We start from the raw sequence: 18,688 nt of genomic DNA, 5'->3' as shown, positions 1-18,688 counted from the left end.
AAGGGTTCCTGGGAGCTGCTGTCCAGGACAGGGGTGAGGTTTTGGCTAAGCTGTGCTCATCATGCCTCTGCCAAGGCAAACCAGGGAGATCTGTACTAACGCTACCAGACACCTTTTATGTGCAACACTGAACTATAAACAACTGAAATTTCTAGTTTTGTTTTCAGAAAGGACCTGGACCTCCCCTCTGTGTGAAGCTTCACATCAGGTATTTTGAACCCTTTCCTCAGGATATCTATGCTAAATTCAAAGACACTCATTTCAGGAGTTTGCCTGGACTGTGGATTACTGATCTCAGCCACCCACAGCTGGAGCTCAGGAGCCAAATGTAATGAGCCACAGCAAAAAATAGATATCCGAGTCCAAAATATGCTATGATTTGACACAATTTGCATAAACCAGGATTTCAAATCTGCCATTAAGGACAGGAATTGGGGGCATTGGAAGTTGCCAGGAAACAACCTTTTTGCAATGTATCCAGAGCGACTACTTTAGGATGCATCTCCTGCATCAAGTATTTGCTGCTAAGATTTTAAAAGGTCTCATCTCTTACCTTGCACAACATCTTTTTGAAAAGATGGCATTTTTCAGAGCATAGATCCCAGACTGTTCCAGATAACGGCGTACAGGTGATGTAACTGACACAGTCCACATGTAGCATTTTATACCGAATTTTTATGCAATTTTTTTTCAGCAGTTAAGAAGCATTTGCCCTATCTTTTTTCTTACATCTGTGTTTGGTTCATGTCTGTGATCTGTTCAACTGTGGCAGAGAAATTCCCTTCTCACACAGGACTTCCTATTCTGTTGTCATGCTGTACAATGAGTGAGCAGAGAGTTCTCTGCCAGTTCTCACACCTCAAGGACCAGGCCTGCAGATTTTAGCGGTAGAAAACAAACAGGGCTGGTTCCAGCCAGTACTGATGGAACAGTTAAGAACTCCGCAATGTAATACAAGAGATATGTAGGAAGAGAGACAATCATGTACCATGCAGGTATGCAGAGCACAGAGGGTGTTACTGTAACCCTGGGGACTGAGCTAACTGTGTAAATAACACCCAGGGAGCTGGAAGCTGTGCAAAGATCAGCCTCAGGCTGACTGGGAAATCAGTGGGACTCTTTTCCAGCATTGTTGTTTCTGGAAATGTTGCCATATTTAGGCCAACAGTCTAAAGCAATGCAAACTTCTTTGCACCAAGCTGGTTCCCAAACATCCCCTTCATTCAGTGCAAGGGACCCAAACAACCATCTGTTACGGAGTTTTCAAACAATAAGCTTTAATTGCCTTAATAGAAAAATAAGCACTGAAATATATATAAATGTGATTACATTAAAGTAATTCTGTAGTCTAACATACTAGAAACCAAAGCCCAGTCGTATTTTTAATGATACAGAGTAGTAAGATTTAGGGTTTAGAAATTTTCCACAGAGAATACCGAAGTATCCAGTATTGTTTAGGAAAACACAGTAAAGATGAGACAAACCTCCATGGTGCAATAAAAACTAAGTAAATCAATTTATTCTGTATACTATACAACGTGTAAGTTTGTAAAGAACAATTGACATTTTTATCACCTTAACATCTTGACTGGGTGTAAATATGTCCAACAAAATGTACTCCTGTGGCCTTTACACAAACACTGTCCTACTACATCAAGAACAATGAGAGGGAAGCCTTTGGTGTTACAGATTTGGGGACATATCTGTGAAGTTGTAATTAATCCACTTAACTATCTCAAATAAAATGTTGGTGCTATCTGCTATAACAAGCCTACATGAGTACTACTCTAGCAACTAAACACTCTATCTTTAAAGGCAAGATATGAAAGGGACTGCCAGTCTACAGTGTGGACAGGTTTTCTTTGAAAAAGGCAATTATCAAATGGTAAAACTCATATAATACATTATGTACATCAGTTTGGATAGCTGAGTTATCTTGCTGGAGTAAGCTGAAAGTAAGCATCCATCTGCAGTCATGTTCCATTTCCTGTTAAGTGACTACTGGACTTAAGTTTTATACAGTGTACAGAATCAAAATAGCTGTGCCTGCTGCTGAGGTCTGTCAGATGTGAAGGCTCATAATCAGTCACTGACCTAGTTAGTATTACAGTACTTCAAATATACACATGGAGAATGTATTCATAGCTGAATTTGTAGTAATCTTAGGAACTGCAAGTCACTAAGTGAGCACTGGAAGAGCTTGTGTTGTCCAACCAGCAGGACAAGCTGAGTTGTAGCTGAGTGAGTGGAATGTTTAAATTTAAATGGCTCTCTTTTTAAACCTTCCCAAACATCAAGAGAACTCACCTTAGGGGAGCTACAGAATAGTGGCACCAGACAATATACAGCAAGTCACCTTAAGTTGTTCAACATTTGTTTCAGGCCCAATCCTATTGTTAATTTCAATTTCATTTATACATAGAAAAATAAAGAAGGATTTTCACATTAGAACAAACATTTATAAAAAGCAGCTTGCTTTAATATTTCCAGTTTCCTTGTTATTCTTCCAGCCTCATTTCTTAAAGAACTCAAGTAGGTCCATTTCTTCAAACTGTTCTGCAAAAACCACAAATTATTCATAATACTAGTGGAGGATAAGGAGTAAGGACAGGCTTGACAAAGCCCATCTAACTACTAAAACAGGGCTATACAGACTCAAATAGAATCAGGTTAGGAATTCTGAAATTCCCTGGAATTGCTTCTCTGAATCAAAAACATGACATAGACACTATGTTCTGATCAAAACAGGACCAAATAAAGACTATTCAATTTCTCTTGACCATTTTGTTTGCCTCTAGAAGAGAGCATTGCAGAAGACATGGGCCAGCATTGGTATTGACTAGCAGTCCTTTATACCCCAAGACCTTTCTGAATATGTCAGCACAAAGTACAAGCTTCTGAAAACATGCAGCTTTAAGTGTTCTCTCTTGTGATACTCACTTTGGTGCTTTGTTTCTAACAGGCTCTTTCCAAACTATTTTTTTTTAAAAAAAAGCATTCAGTAAACTGATCTTTTTTAAAAGAATTTCTTGTTCTCCCAAAGACTGTGAAGGCTGTGACTACCTATATGAAAATCAATTAAATTAAGGATCATACTCCATTTTCAATATTCTGGTTTCATTGAACTAACATGTTTTAAATGCTTTAATTCACCTAACTAACACTAACTATGTATTTTGTCTATCTAATACAACCTTCATCATAAACATGGACTGGAGTTCAATCCTATTTTCTGCTATGAAAAGTTACCTATTTCTAAATAAGTCATTATAGAAATATCTTTCCAGATATTCCTTTCCACAAAGCCAATGAGGGGCTGCTGTACAACAAAGAAAAGGAAATAATTTACTACCTCTTCAGGAGTCCAAGAAAAAAAAGATATCCTTCTGCTTCCAGAAGTCTAAAGTAGCTCAAAGCCAATTGCATATCAAACATCAGTGAGCCTAAATCTGGTGTCTGCCACACAGGGAACTCTCTAGAACAGTACACTTAACCATATTCCATGCCAACAGACAGAGCATATCTGCTTTAAAAGCTTAAACAACTGCTGAACATAAAGGGCACTTGCCTGCAAATATAGGTACAAATTCCAAATTTATACTTGAATGCTGGATATTATTGTGAAACAAAACATACATCTGCAAAAGCATAAGGTTGAGTCAAGTGTAAATGTGTTTCACAAATTTCAGGTATACAATTTTTACTTTCAGTAGCAAGATTCTGGACTCTTAGTTTCAGGACAAGACTTTGAAAGATACAGAATCACTTGTGCTTTGATTGGCACATTATCTGCTTTTTAAAACATAAAACTAATAGACGTTTGCAAAAGGTTGTGCAAAACTATTGTATTTACAAAAAATGGCACAAGAGTGAATTCAACAGTCTATGCACATGCACACTTCATCCACATCTTCAACAAAAGTGTGTCCTAAGCTACAGAACTGAAAAGAATACCAGCTTCAACAGGCAGTTGTCAATAAGCACTAGGTTCACAAGAGTTACACCAGAATGGGCAAATATTGCCCAAGTAAAAACTCTATTGTTAAAGCTGAAACAGGTTTAAGGCCGTTCAAGTTCAAAAGCAGAAACAAAATTCAATCAGAGCCCTGTCTTTGTTTTTATACATGCTTCACCATCTAGCAACTTGTGGTCTAAACCTCTATTTTAGACAACAAACCCAAACACGGAAGAAAAACCCAACACAACTGGAGGTTATATTAAATACAAATATGCTGTAATTAAGATGAAATAACAAAAGCAGAAACATTAGAAGTTGTAAAACTTGCGATGTCACTTGCTGGAACCAGTCCTACACTAGGAAATGGGCAATATGTACATTTTCAAGTAGATTACATTGCTCTAACCAAACTCGTCCTTTTTAATCAGTGCATTGTTCTCAACTAGACCAAATACTACGTTTTACTCTTAACAGTATTCCCTTACAATAGCAGCACATGCTATCGCTACCTGCAAAGCTGTCAGTCTCATGACTTAGTGTAAGAAAGAAAAAGGGGGATGTGAGGGTGAGAAATAACTATTAAGGAGAAATAACAGGAATGAGAATAATCATGCAGTTCAGGTGTTCTCGTCAGCCAGCCAGCTTGCTAGCAACAAGAGATGGTTTCCGCTGAGGAAGATCCTGTGGAGTAGGAATATGGTCACCAGTGACTTCTGTCTTGTCAGGAGCTGCAGTAGGCAGTTGCTTATTCTTCATCTTTGCTTTAGCCATGTTGTAGTCACCAGAATCAAAGTATTTTTGCTAGAAGACAAAACACACATATTTAAAAGCCTGAAATCTTATCAGATATATTCACCGAATTATATTGGCAAATAGATATTTTAGATATTAAAAAGTTGTAAAATCTCTGTGATTTGTCAAAGTAGCTCTATGTTGATTAAAAAAAGGTCAAGACTAGTAAGCACAGACAGCTGAACTCTTAACATCACTGTGAACAATAATCTGAACATTACTTTTGCCTTGGTTTTCCCAAAAGCTCATCTCCCACTACTGAAACCTTGGGCTCTGCAAATTTTGTTGCAGTGAACAAATTCTGCTACACACAATAACCAAACAATGCACAAATTAAAACTGGAGAACAGAGCCTGATCTGTCACACCAGAGATCAAAGTAGCATGAAAGTGTGTGCTAACAAGAAAATCTCTTCTCTGCACGCATTAAAACAGTGAAACTGTAATCTCTAAAGTTCTCAAACCAATTATTTAGCAAAGTCAAATTTACTGTACAGTCCTGAAAAGCACTAGGTCAAGGAAATTATTATCCCCCATTCCATTTTTTTCTGAATACAAAAATAAATTAAGTTTTAAAGTCCTAGTTGAAAAACAGCGTTCCTTAATATATCAGCAAGTTTTTGTTAGCATTACATTTACGAGTAGCCAGACTTCTCAAAATGTTAAATTATCTATGCATGTCAAAGTCAAATGACTGTTATTTATCCACATCATGGTAAAATGAGGCATGGAATTTCATCCAATTCTTCAACTGGTCACTGACACATTTTGCAGGAAAAGTTGCATTGTTTTTATATCTCACCATGAGATCTACCACTCAGATACTCATAATCCATGATTTTGAACAGATTTTGTACGAGGCAAAAAAATTAGATTCAGGATTAAGATTGACACCACTGACTACTGCTTACAATCATAACCATGTCTGAAGATAGACTACCCAGTTAGATTTGTATAGGCTTAGTCCTCAGCCAGCTGAACAACAGCCATCATGACCTGCCATGTCCAAGTGCTTCTGGGCAGCACAGTGCCAACACAGCCTTTACTCTGCATTAGTACTAACCAGCTGCAAAATGCTCAGCAGCAGCAGTTGCTAGACAGAAGTAACTTGAACTGGCTTTAAATGTTCCCTGGCAGAGCCCTGAAGTTACCTGATCTATCTCTCCCATAGTCCATTGTACATCTGAATCACACACTCTTTATTTATAAACCTTCCCAGAACAATCCTTTTGATGGTGTAATCCCTATTTACACCAAAATGTTCTAGCACTACTTCTGCAGCCCAGGCCTCAAGGTAGAACATAATCTGATTTGGAAAAAAGTTTTCCCATTTTGCCCTTTAAGACTGAAGCAATCTAAAGAAACTTCTAAACAGCAACTAGGTAATAACAGAACCATTTGATCTTCAGATGTGATACAGCTGTTAGCAGGTATCTTTCTGTCTAAGAGTTCCAAACAGAATCTCCCACGGGAGCATGACCTAGTACTGTTCTCATCTACCACAATTCCACAGAAAGTGCACTGGTAATGGTGTGTGCATCAGATGCAGAACATTTCATGCAGAACAGCAAATATGACCTGGCAAAGTGTGTCCTGGTTGCAAAACTGATGATGATTTGGGCTACAGCTGACCACAGAAGAATATGTGAGAAAACCCACCATCTCTCATGCATTAGAATACCAATCTATTTTGTCCTTTAACATATTCCTGTACTTTCCTGATTTATTCTAGCTTCTCACAGATGGCCTGAATTTGATCACCCCTTCCAAAACCAACTATGTCTGTCCAGGTGTCTTCCTGTCACAAACAGTTTCTGACAGCACATACACTATCCTCACTCTATTCTAACTCTCATCAGTGCAGGCAGCTCAAAGTATACCAGAACTCCTACCAAGTAAAGGAGCCTCTTCATTTAAGACACTGAGAACACTAAATTGAAATAAAAAATAAACGGAATAAAGTTATTATCACCACATCAGGAACTGCAGGAGGCCTATTATGAATTAGAACCCACAAGTTTATGCCATCTTTCATCAGAGCAGCAAAAGTCAATTAAGATGGCCATGGATCTGTCTGTACTCAGATCTGAAAGTCCATGCTGCAAGAGCCTTTGCATTCAATATGTATAATTAAGATGGAGATATTGCACAGGCTGTTATTGCTGGTGGTGAGATTCTCTCACATTTGCACCAAGTGCAAGCAGCCAAAATTCTTTATGGCTATCAGTCTTTACTGACTGAATGCTGGCCTGTTTTCCTGAGATATCATCACAATACAAACTTACCACTCCCTTCTGTGTCTACACATACCCTGAACCCAGTGAAGTCTCATTGAGGCTGCAGAGTAACTCAGAGGGAGTCACCTCAGCTACCACCTGCCCAGCCATTAACTCTGCTTCATATCTTCCAACTCATGAGACAAAGATTATCCAAAAAACCTGCCAACAGTAACAATCCCCAAGAGATGTTACCAGATAGCACAGAATTAGATCAGCACTGAACTCCACCAGCTGGTTTGTGAAGGATTTATACCTGGAATCGTTGTGTGTACTGGAAGGTCCTAGACAATAGTGACAACGGTGTGACAGCAATGAAAGCACCACCAGAAGCAGTGACATACCAGGATTATTACAAGAACTGAGTCCCAGCATGCCTGAAAGGCATTACATAATCACTCTATGAATAATTAAACTAAAAATCCCCCAGTCAAATAGCTAAGAAGAGACATTGGTTAGATGTGGAACAATACTGAAATATTAACTCACTCTTCATTCTTCTATCATTATTTTTGGGTCTGGGTGTATATCCAGAATTATACAACCATTGTCAAACCACTAATGTCAGATAATGCCTGGTCTAACAGCAGGCACCAAACTTTCTTGTGCCAGAAACATGGATAATAGGAGTGGACATCGATTTTGGGGGCATAAGAATGGGCAGGATAAAATCACTACAAAATAAGGATGAGTTCCTAATCCTTGGTGTTTACTTTACAGGTTGTTTTCAAGTCTATCACAGCAGCTTCTAAGTTTAATTTTTTATAACAAGTGTGGTTGAGGCCCTGATGCTGTAAACAGCTATCCTGCCAACCTGGCATTTGTTGTGCAGAGACAAATTTGTCTTCCTCGTGATTTCTCAAAATTTAAGGTTCTTAGGACTCTTTAACCATGCAAAGGCCTGTGTATGAGGAAAAATAATTGCAGATACAGGAATTTTGGATTTTTTTGTCTATACCCTGTGGACAATAAAGAACTTACTCCTTTTTGAAGCCTCTTCCTCAAGAAGTCTGAGCCCCCTGGCTTCTGGCCCAGATGAGGATATCTTGCTTTCAATTTTGCTTCTTCAGCTTTTTCTGGACTCAACACCTTATCCTCCATCTCCTGAAAGACAGTGAGTGATACAGTAAGTGAAACATCCCACAATGTATATTTATGCAGAACAGCTTTGCAGGTAATACACCCACAGCCCATTGCTGCTACCAAGTGAGCATAACAATTATCTGATTAGACATTTTCAAAGACTCTTTCTCAGAAGCTGACAGCAACTGTAGGAGTTCAGCCTCCCATTTTAGACACCTTTCCTGGAGATGCTGAAAATGTCACACTTCCCTCTCAAAGAAAAGCAATTTGAATTATTCAATCTTGAATAAAAAAGCTCAAACAAAACTGGGGTTTCTTTTGGTCAAAACAAGGGGTCCACTAAGAACAAATACTGAATAGTGAGCAAAAACCACAGGACTTTTTTTTCCAAATGCCCGTTTCATTATTTAGTTGCTTAGGCAGATTGGCACTTGCACTGCCACACTGATCTGTAGGGCTGCTCCACCCCAATGTGTTGATATTCACTGTGAAACAGTCTCAAAAACATGCCTGCTGTTACATTAATAGCAATACTGTGTTTCTCTATACATGCCTATAATTATTCCGAAATTATGAGGATGAAGACAGTTGGGTAGTGCATTTGTGTAAAATAAAATGCCTATTTTATGAGCATACTGTAAAACATGGATGCTCAAAATAATAATTTAGAGATATTCATTTGGCAAAACTGCAATTTGTTCACTGGCCTCTACTTCACGCTCATCTTTTCCATGTCCATGTAGCAATTTAATGTATGAAGTACAATTTATTCTGTTGAATCATTCCTAAAATATTTTTCATTCAAAATTCTTGGTCTGTTTTTTCCAGAATTTGACCACAGCCTTTTTTTTTTTTAAGGAAAACCATTCCTGGTTCAGAAAAAATACATGATTTGCACTGACTGCTGCAGCACAGAATTGTTGTTATCACCTGAAGCACAGAAAGACTTTCAGGCAGCAAGTAAGAATTGCCACTGAAATCAGGAGGGTGTCACTCATCTATGACTAAGATTTCATGTCCACTTAGAGCTGCTTAGGCAGCCCCTTCACACTCTTTTCCATGCCTGTCATCATCCTTTGCATTGCATCAATCAGCATGACTGCCTGTATTCCCTTTTTAGACTTTACAGAAACTAATCCAACAAAAAATAATCATTTATAATTTTTTTTCCTTCTCCCCTTGTTGGGCTGTTTCGTCTGGATGGGTTTGCACGGGCTGGATGAGCGGGCAGCTGCATAAACAGGTTAACACAGCAGCAGGAGGACAGGGACACCGGGAGCAGGGAGCTACTTAAGCCACAAATGAAGAGGAACAAGAGCCACCACCACAGTTGCCATCCCTAAGTGCTCTCTATCTCTTATAGACTATGGTAAGGTGCCTCAGAAACAAAGACTGTAACAGATTTAGAATATAACATTTTCTAGTTCCTGCATTTGGGCAAACACCTCAAGGACAGCTTTGCACAATACAGGAAACTGAATTAAGAGTTCTCCCAAAGAAAAAACAGAAACTCTCATAACAATTATAGAGAAACTGCAGTGACAACAGGAACCAGTGCTTTTTATTAGATGAAAATGCAGCTAGGCAATACGATGCAAAATCCAAACATTTAAAATAAAGGGCAAAGTCTCCCTGGCACTCCTGAGCATAGAACTACACCATTTCCCACTAGGCAGTATCACACTAGCCAAGCCCAGGGTTCTCATGCCTTACAAAGATCACACAGCAGCTGCTCTCCCCATTGTGGTTTATCAGAATGCCACCACAGCCTGGATCTGCTCAAAAGTAATCCTTTCAGCTCAACACTGTGAACACCTAATGCTGAATCACTGGGTACTCACTGCTGAGCCAACACACAAAGTATTAGAGGGGGCACATTTTGCCATACTAAAAGCCAAAAGGACATATTTTTTAAGACAAGAGGACCAACAATAAATAGCTTATATAAATATGTATTCACGGTGCATCAAAGGAGACATTTATGCAAACCCACAGGGCTGACAAATTATGGCACAGCAGGCAATCAAACAAAAACATTGTGTTATGCATCAATGCAGCTCAAAAGGATACAGAGCACGGCGCTTCTTCTGGATGACCAACAACAACTAAGATCCAAAACCCCACAGAACACAAATTAAAGAATTTCAATACCACGACTTGGGGTGTCAAACAAAACCAGCTGACAGCAGGTTCAAAAAATACTCAAGACAACAGTTCTTCACGTAAAATACAGTTAAGGTGCAGAACTCCTTGCTGAAGGATACAGGGAGTGCCAAGGGTTTAGATTCAGAAAGCAATTCGCTGTGTTCATTTGCAGCTCAGAAGCCTAAACCAGATTGCTGAGACCTCGGAGAGTTTTCCTGGGAAGATCACTGCCTGCACGTCCTGATCTTATGTTCTTCTGAGGACTAAATGCTACTGAGCACTCTCAGAGACTTCAGCCCAAGCCACTCCTACATTCAGAACATTCCCCCTTGAATTACAGAAGCAACAACCAAGTGACTAACAAATGACTGGGGAGTGGGCAGAAATCAAGATATACCACGCTCTTCTTCCAAGTGACAACCACACAAAAGTTATAATTTTAGCTCTCTACAGGAACCTGACACAGCTCATGAAGTCATTAAAATGATCTACCAGGAAGGCAGTAGTTACCTAACTCACTTAAAGACAGCTTTTGCTTTTAATCTTCACACAGGTTCCAGCAGCATAAAGTTCTGTATCTGCTGGACAAGTGACCTGCATGACTAAAAAAACAGCCAGCAGCCTTTTAGAACCCTGGTATGAATGGCTCATCTTCGGCACAAGACATCAGACAAAATGCAAAGCAGAAAATGGGAAAAACACAGCAACAGCACAACCCTACAGCAAACTGATGTGGCAAAAACCAATCCAGCAAGAAAATGCAGCACCTCTAAGAGTTTCCTGAAAAATACAGGCTTCTAAGGCCAAAAGGGTCAACCAAGCATACATTCTCCTATGTCCAAAGTTTCTTTGTTTCTGAACTTCCCCCTGCCACTGTCCTGAGTTCTCACACCAAGAACAGGAAACGCTGGTCTTTGGCAGATTTTCAGTTTGTGTCACTGTAGTTAAAATCCTTTCTCACTCAGCACAAGCTTCTTACAGCATGTCAGAAAGTTTAGAAAAAAGCTCTGATCGTGAAAACACTGCCTCAAAGTTCATTTAAGGGCATCATCTTTTTGAAGCATACATATGAATAAGTACTGCAAACTGGGTTGTTTATGTAAGTGTTTCAGAGCTAAGCATTAACCGAGTGCTCAGTTCTGCCTACCCAGACAAATTGTTTTAGTGGAGGTTAATATTGCAATGTCATAACAGCACTGATAGCACAATATCACACTAGGACATAAACTCAGAGAAAGCAAAGTTTTATTTTATTGATGTTATATAATTTTTCTTGAACACGTTGCCAGAATAAAACTAAATTAGGAGAGAAGCAAGGACCTCCCATCTGTCAAGTAAAAGGTAATTTCTCCAAGCAGTGCATAAGCATGACATTTCAAGACTTCACTCTGAAAGTTGGTTAGGAAAATCAGCCCCAGTCACCTGACTTCATCAGAACACCCTAGAAGGCATTACAATAAACTTGCTGCCACATGTTTAACTATGCTCTTATTACAGAGCTATTCTAGGAGTGCTGCATAGGCCAGGGACTTATTTTTATAGGCTTTGAACAGGAACAGTATCCGTTCAGCAGCCTACCTGGCATGGACGTTCAGTCACGCTGCAGAACACACCTATTTAAGAGCAGATTACAGACCTGACAAGGAGCTGGTTCTGATTACTGCACCTACTGAGAAGGTATCATTCCATATTAACCCCCAAAGCTCTACCTGTGCGACTAACTCATATTACAAATTGTAAATTATTAAACAAAAACTTAACAGCTGATGTAGATCAAGCTTTTTCCTTTAGCGTCCTTCAAAGCAGTACTTGCGTTTCATAACTTCTCCGGATCATCGCCGCGGGGATTGCAACCGGGCTCCCACGGCAATGACAAGACTAAAAAACAAACGGCTTCTTAAAGTCACAGCACAGCCACCTATGAAACCAAACCCCACCTGAGAAATGACATAATTATCAGGGAGATGACATAAGAGGGACACAAGATAACCCAGCCAGTTATTCCTTCTAAAAGCCTTAACTAGCACAGGTCACGGCCGTTGTGATTTGGGTATTTCCGCTCCTGAACTGATTACATTAAAAACTGACCATTTTTTAGAACTGAAACAAACGTTTAGCCTGCGGATTATGGCTGGTGTCCATCCGGCCACTGCGATCGTGAGCCGCAGGCCGGCGCGGCCCGCGGAGCACCCGGAGGGTGCGGGCCCGAGGCCGGACAACGAGCGAGGGAGCGCCGCGGGCCCGGCCAGGCCGGCGCACAGCGCGATGGGCCGGGAACACCCGCTCCGGAGCCATCGTGCTGCTGCGGCTTCTCCGCCTGCAGCCCGGGAGCCGCCGGCCGGCCCTGCTGCGCTCCGACAGCCCCGCGCAGGCGGTGCGGCCCGCGGGGCTCCCCGGGCCGAGCGAGGGAGGGACAGGCCCGGCCGCGCCGATGGAGGCGGGAGAGGCCCCGCGGGGCTCCCTGTGCTCCTCGGCCCGGCCACCCACCTTCTGCTCCTCGGCCGAGGCGGGCTCGGGGCTCTCGGCAGACATGGCGCCGCGGCAGCGGGACGGCGGGGCCGGGCGGGAGGGAGGGAAGCAGGGAGCGAGGGAAGGAGGCGGGCGGAAGGCGCGGCCGCGGCTCCTCCGCGCTGCTGCTGCTGCCTCTGCTGCGGCTGCTGCCGCCTCCTCCCGCACAAGATGGCGGCGGCAGGCGCGACGGAGCGTCGGCGGGGCCAGACTTCCTCCGCCTCGGCCCCCGCGCGCGGGCTGGGCAGCGGGGGCGGGATCCGCCTGCGCCCCGCGCGTCATGTCCGGGGCGGCGGGTTCGAGGCCCGAGCTCGGAGGAGGCTGTCGGAGCCAGGATGGGCTCGGTGCCCCTCCCTTTCGAATGACAGAATTACAAAAACATCGGGGTTGGAAGAGATGTTCAGTGTGGTCCAGTCCACCCTCACAGGCGTCACTGTAACCACTAAAGCACATCAACCGGCGCCAGGGCCATACGTGTCTTAAAACACCTCCAGGGACGGTGACTCCATCGCCTCCCTGGGCGCCTGACCAGCCCAACAGTGAAATGAAATTCTTCCAATATCTCATGTGAACCTCCCGTGTCAGCTTAAGGCCATTTCCTCTGGTCCCTCAGTGGCCCCCAGCTCCCCTCCCCTCACCGCAGGCCCCTCACCCCGGCTCGCACAGCCTGCCCTGCTCAGCCTCAGCCTAAAGGGGAAAAGCCTTTACTGCTTGGATAAAGTCAGTTCTTTTGGCCACTTTTAGTGAGCAAAACACAAGGAGCTAAGTCCTCAGCAGCATTACTCGAGGATCTCACAAATCCCAGACAGCAGCTGACAGGATGGGAAGGCTCAGTCCATTGGAACTCCTTAACAACACAGTATCAAGTTATACAGAGTATTTTATTCCCTCCCCATCTACTTTTCACTGTCAGGTTCTTGGCTGAAAAGTAACATTCTGTGGACTCTCTTCAAGGGGTTTAAATAGCCCACCATTAATAAATCTCTAGGGGTCCCTAAATAAATGGATTATGTGAACAGCAAGGTGTGGATTAGCACAGCTCAGGAGGGATGGGCCAGGACAGGCTTTGTGTGATTATGCTTGGGAAGAACATGAGAGGCAGGTCAGAAAGGTCTGTGAAAGCTGGAGCTGTCAATGATTTTGTCACAGCTGAATTGTACTAAATGCCCCACAAGGCAGTAGGTGGAAGAGGTGTTTTTTTATGCACCTGAGAGATCCATCCAGAGAGATTCATCCAGGATCACCAAGCTGTGGAGAACCCAAGGAATGTGCACATTCCTCGTTCAGAAAGGGACAGAATTTGTTCAGATTGCACAGAAAAATAATCACAGAATGCACCAGTGGGTTTTTTCCTAATGATGAAAAAAGCCATGATAGTGGTGGGTGTGCCACATTTGCTTCTGGCAAAATTAGGGAGAAATGGTCTGAAAGTGTGAAAAACACAGCAACATTAAAAAATTATCATAAAAAGGATGAAATTCAGCGGTGACAGCAGACAAGATTGCAAACTCCAGGAATTTCTTTCAAATCTCTTAGGAAATTAATGTAAGGGAAAACAGTTTCAAGGATTCAGCAGTTCCTTAATGCAGTTATTTCTTTAAGGAAACATAATGCAAAGCAAAGATGGGAAATAAATTCAGAACCTCAGGAAAAGCCCAAGTTCTTCAATGGCCTCAAATACAAGAAAGCAGCCTACAGAAACTGGGTCCGTTTTTAAGGATGCGTACCTAAACCAGATCATGAAGACAGGGGGGTACCAAAATATTACAGAACAAAACTTTTAAAGACTAAAGTGTTTAATGTTTGTTTTTGTTCAATCTGACATGATCAAGGTAAATAGTGTAACAAACAAAGTATAGCCTCCAGCTGGAATAAGGAAAGACTGGTTTGCATGTTACTTTAATTAGTTTTGGTAAATATTTTCAACTTGGATGAAAAAATATCCTTAAGAGATTAGAGAATGACAGAAGCAATTTCCAGTTAATTACTGGTGATTCATATAGGAACCTGTGAAAAATGAATGGGTTTCCAGGAGTCACTTTTCCTGAATTTGAATTAGAGTATGGGGAGGACAGAATACAAGCTATATAATTTGGCTGTCAATAATGACTTGAAAATCCTCTAAAATAAGCACTCAAAAGAAACTGAGTAGCTAGGCAGGAATTCACAGTTAAGAACAAGGGTTTCACACAATCATTTTTCCTTTAAGAAAAAGGAAATAAACCATGTGGATAAGTGGGTGAAGGTGGCTGAAGTTCCAGATGCCTTCTGGCATTAATGAGGCTTCTGACACTTTCCCATGCAAATTAGGGAAACTTAATTAGATGAAACTTTAATGTGGTGGATGCAAGTTTGTTGGACACAGCTATCAATTCTTCAAACAGCAATGCTGTGTTCAGCATATAAAATCTTGGGTGGTGAGAGAATAAAATTCAATAAGAAGAGCTGCTATTTTGGGAACAAGCAGGTAGGATGTCTCTTGTGTTGGGTTACAAGATGAATGCAAGTTGACATCTGATACTGAAAATTAGTGTATTCCAACAGGATGCATGAAGGACTTTAATCCATATGATTTATCAACCAATTCTTCCAGTCTGACTGGCACAGAGAGGCCCTGACTGGGATGCTGTGTCCAACCTCACACACTTCAAGACTGATTCAGTCCAAAAGAAGAAAGCAAAGAGCCAGAATGACAAGAGGTGCAAAAAACAAAGACTGACTGAACAGTCCAGGGTTGTCTTAGTTACCAAAAAAAAAAAAAAAAAAAAAGACTGAGAAGAGACATAATTAAATTGTTTGCTTACAATGAAAAGGCTAGGCAGTATTTAACTCAACTTCAGCAACATTTAGTTGGATGCTATAAATCCTTATATAACTATAACTAAATGTATATAGTATAACTAAATGTTATACTTTGTCAAGATAAGTATAATTTATCACTGGAAGAGATTAGTTGTAGCAGCCATCACTGGAGGCCCTTATAAACCACTCATTTATTGAGGAATAAAGAGAAGAAACCAATGATCTCTCAAAAATTAGTCTAGTCTTACCCTGAGCTTAGAAGGTCATGTGGAATTTAGTTCATACTTTATAAGCATCCAGCATTTTTCCAGGTGTGTCCCTAATGGAAAGTGTTTACTCAGATCAAGCTGTAAATAGAGAATGACTCAGTAAAATCAAAGTTGTGCACAGATAATCCAAGGTCACTTTCATTCCAAATCCACATAGGGACTAAGTGTAGTTTGACTATTAAAGAGAATACAAATTTATTTCCTAGACATGACTTGTAGTAACCACATATTCAAAATCCACACTTCTTTGCTATTCAAAGCAAATTAAGGAAAGGAGATGACTTGAAGAAGTCTATTTAAATAAAGTTATCAAGATACAAACATTGCATAATGTCAGTGCAAAACTAAAAGGTTAATCTACTACTAATGATAACTTTTCATTAAAAATGTGTCCTTTCCTCATGTTGTTTTTTCATTGAGCATGCAAGCAAGCTGTGCACCATGACACAAATAAGTAGTTTGAGGATACATGCTGTTTGCTTATGACTCAACAGCAGCTACACAGAAAGTAGGATGCCCTCTTGATATCCCAGTCCAGACCTTAGTTCTGTACACAGCACAACTGCAGTTGTGTTTGACTGCTCTGCTACCAAAAGAAACCTTTTCTCAGTTTTAAAGGGCACACAATGACTAGAAACTGCAAACAATCTTTTCCTGTACAAATTTCCCTGATTCTCTCTAAAATGAGTGGCAAACACTGCTGACATGGGGAGAGAGGACTCAGCAATATCTGAGCTTTGCCCTTCTGGAGCAGCAGTCATTTGCATGTACAAGAGAGTTGATGAGTATCATCTGGAAAGTCCAGTCTCCATTACGTTCCCTGGCAGCCTTCCTGGAGATTTCATGATACACTGACTTCTCTCATCTAGGGGCACTGCTGAATATACAGGATGCACATTCATCCTTTCTCCAGTCTTCATCAGATAAGCATGGTAAAGGGCACCTTGCATATTACTGACACTCTAAAAACCTACAGCAAAGTAAAGAAAAACACAAATCAAGGTAAGACAGTTGGGAAACTCAGATCTTCATCAAATGTCATAAAGCTTCATTTCCATTATTAAATATATAGCTCAAATATAATCAAATGCTTCTAACTTTATTTCTCTCAGTTACACAGTTGAATACTCAGCATAAACTGTTCATCTGACTGTTTTGTTGTAGGAATACACACATGTATTGGAAAATAGTCATATGCCCAGTGTAGCATTGCTAGTAAAACTTCCTATGGCCACCTAGTGGCCTACATGGAATTGACCTATGAAAAATATTTAGGATTACATGAAGATCCTCTCATCTAAAAATAAAACAAAAAGTACAAGTTTCATAGCTTTTGCATATATTTGAGATATAAATACTAATTTGTTTGCACAGTACATCCTTTAACACAATTTGAGAAATAAAATGGGGGAGGGTGCAAATTTTATGTGAGGAAAAGTAATAGGAGAAAGCAAAATTAAAATGGCCCTTAAGGAAAGAAAAGGAGGGAGCAAAATGTGAATTGAATTAATGATCTGAATGAATGAGTAAATAAACAATCTGCAGTGTGGTTGCAAGTGTTATTAAATCTGGATGCGAGAAAAAATGGAAAATGGTACCATTAAAGAGAAAAAACAGCTAAATGCTTGCATAGTATGAAATGTTATGGAAATTCACCTGTTGTCCCCATTTTCAATAACTTAAATGAATATCACTTAAAACAGCACACAGATTAAAGACATCTGTATATATTTCAGATTTCAATATTAATGCCAAAAATACATAGTATGATTTTACATAGGATTTATGCTACATTAGAACACTAAAGACAAACATCACTTGAGTATTAAATGAAACATTAAATATTAAATAACTGAAAAATAAAATAAAAAGTGTAAACACTAAACTAACTTGGGAATTTGCTATTGCAACACATCCAATGAAGTGGTTTTAAACAGTACAAAAAGATTAGATTTAAGTATGTTTCCAGTCTACTTGGAATACACAAAGCTCATTCCAGAAACCTTTTAAAAACTGGTCCAGGATCACACAGAACCTTCTTTCTCTTGAGCGCTATTTTCATTCCTTTACAGACTTAACTTCATACTGTTGTCTCTACCAATCTTTGCTTGCAAGGAGTACTCAACAGTAAAATGAATACTTGAGTTTGCCATTGTTTGCTAGCATCTTGGTGAAAACTGAGGGTTTGTTGGAGATTCAGTGTAAGATTTGAGTTCGTATGCAGCGCCGCTATCAACTTCCATGGATTTCCGAGAGAATAGGAGCCTTACATCTCTGTGGAGGTAGATCTTTCCAGATTTAGAACTCTGGAACCTGAAAAGATACAAATAGCTGTATTACCTAAACCAATAATCTTTAAAAAATATTAAATAAAATGCACTCTTAAAACATTTAAGGCCAAAACACATTTGAACAAACCAAATTAGTCAGTTAAAATTCAAAGAGGAAGAGTATCCTAACACTTTCATTCTGCCTTGTTTCTCTGGACATTTAAAGGTTCTGTTCCTAATCACCAATGCAGTGCACAGCTTTTAAAGTGGCATGGAATATTTGAGTTCACAGTGCCATTATGTACATTGAAGATTAAAGTCCTCAGAAATCAGGAACGGCAAAAAATTCCCTTCAGTGAGCACTCCTAAAAATGTCCAAAGGGTGGCCTAAGCACACACAAAAAAAAGAATTTTCAACTATATACAAACTGAATATGCATTTCAGTTCCAGCAATCATACAGACAGATCTCATTGCTCTCTTTATGAGTGTAACACCAGGAAGGTGACTACTGCTTTATACCACACTCCAAATAAAAGAACTTGTCTTGAGAAGCAGCAGGTACTGGGATCTCTGCAGACAGACAA

The 18,688-nt window shown here is 40.5% G+C and overlaps 2 protein-coding genes across 8 annotated transcripts in view; both read right to left on the bottom strand.

Annotated features, from left to right (window-relative positions):
* Positions 1 to 1,252: 1,252 nt before the first annotated feature.
* Positions 1,253 to 12,969, bottom strand: ARPP19 (cAMP regulated phosphoprotein 19). 4 transcript variants are annotated; one of them, XM_064721898.1, is made up of 3 exons: positions 12,741 to 12,969; positions 8,007 to 8,129; positions 1,253 to 4,759 (listed from the first exon to the last, which is right to left on the bottom strand). In XM_064721898.1, exons 1-3 carry the CDS (start codon positions 12,783 to 12,785, stop codon positions 4,589 to 4,591), a joined length of 339 nt encoding a protein of 112 aa, XP_064577968.1. In that variant the 5' UTR covers positions 12,786 to 12,969; the 3' UTR covers positions 1,253 to 4,588. The 4 variants fall into 4 exon arrangements, with proteins under 4 accessions (XP_064577968.1, XP_064577970.1, XP_064577971.1 ...); XM_064721900.1 differs by lacking the exon at positions 12,741 to 12,969 and adding an exon at positions 10,455 to 10,533 and having other exon boundaries at positions 3,820 to 4,759; XM_064721901.1 differs by lacking the exon at positions 12,741 to 12,969 and adding an exon at positions 10,263 to 10,399 and having other exon boundaries at positions 3,820 to 4,759.
* Positions 12,970 to 16,859: 3,890 nt separating this feature from the next.
* Positions 16,860 to 18,688, bottom strand: part of ATOSA (atos homolog A) — a 47,618-nt gene continuing 45,789 nt past the window's right edge. For all 4 annotated transcript variants that reach the window (XM_064721886.1, XM_064721885.1, XM_064721884.1 and 1 more), the window contains one exon: positions 16,860 to 18,145. In XM_064721886.1, coding sequence (XP_064577956.1) covers positions 17,992 to 18,145 — 154 coding nt within the window. In that variant the 3' untranslated portion in view covers positions 16,860 to 17,991. The remainder of the gene's footprint in view (positions 18,146 to 18,688) is intronic.

Source organism: Zonotrichia leucophrys, chromosome 10, assembly GCF_028769735.1.
Source record: "Zonotrichia leucophrys gambelii isolate GWCS_2022_RI chromosome 10, RI_Zleu_2.0, whole genome shotgun sequence".
Classification (NCBI taxonomy): domain Eukaryota; kingdom Metazoa; phylum Chordata; class Aves; order Passeriformes; family Passerellidae; genus Zonotrichia; species Zonotrichia leucophrys.
This window is presented reverse-complemented; position numbering and strand designations above follow the sequence as displayed.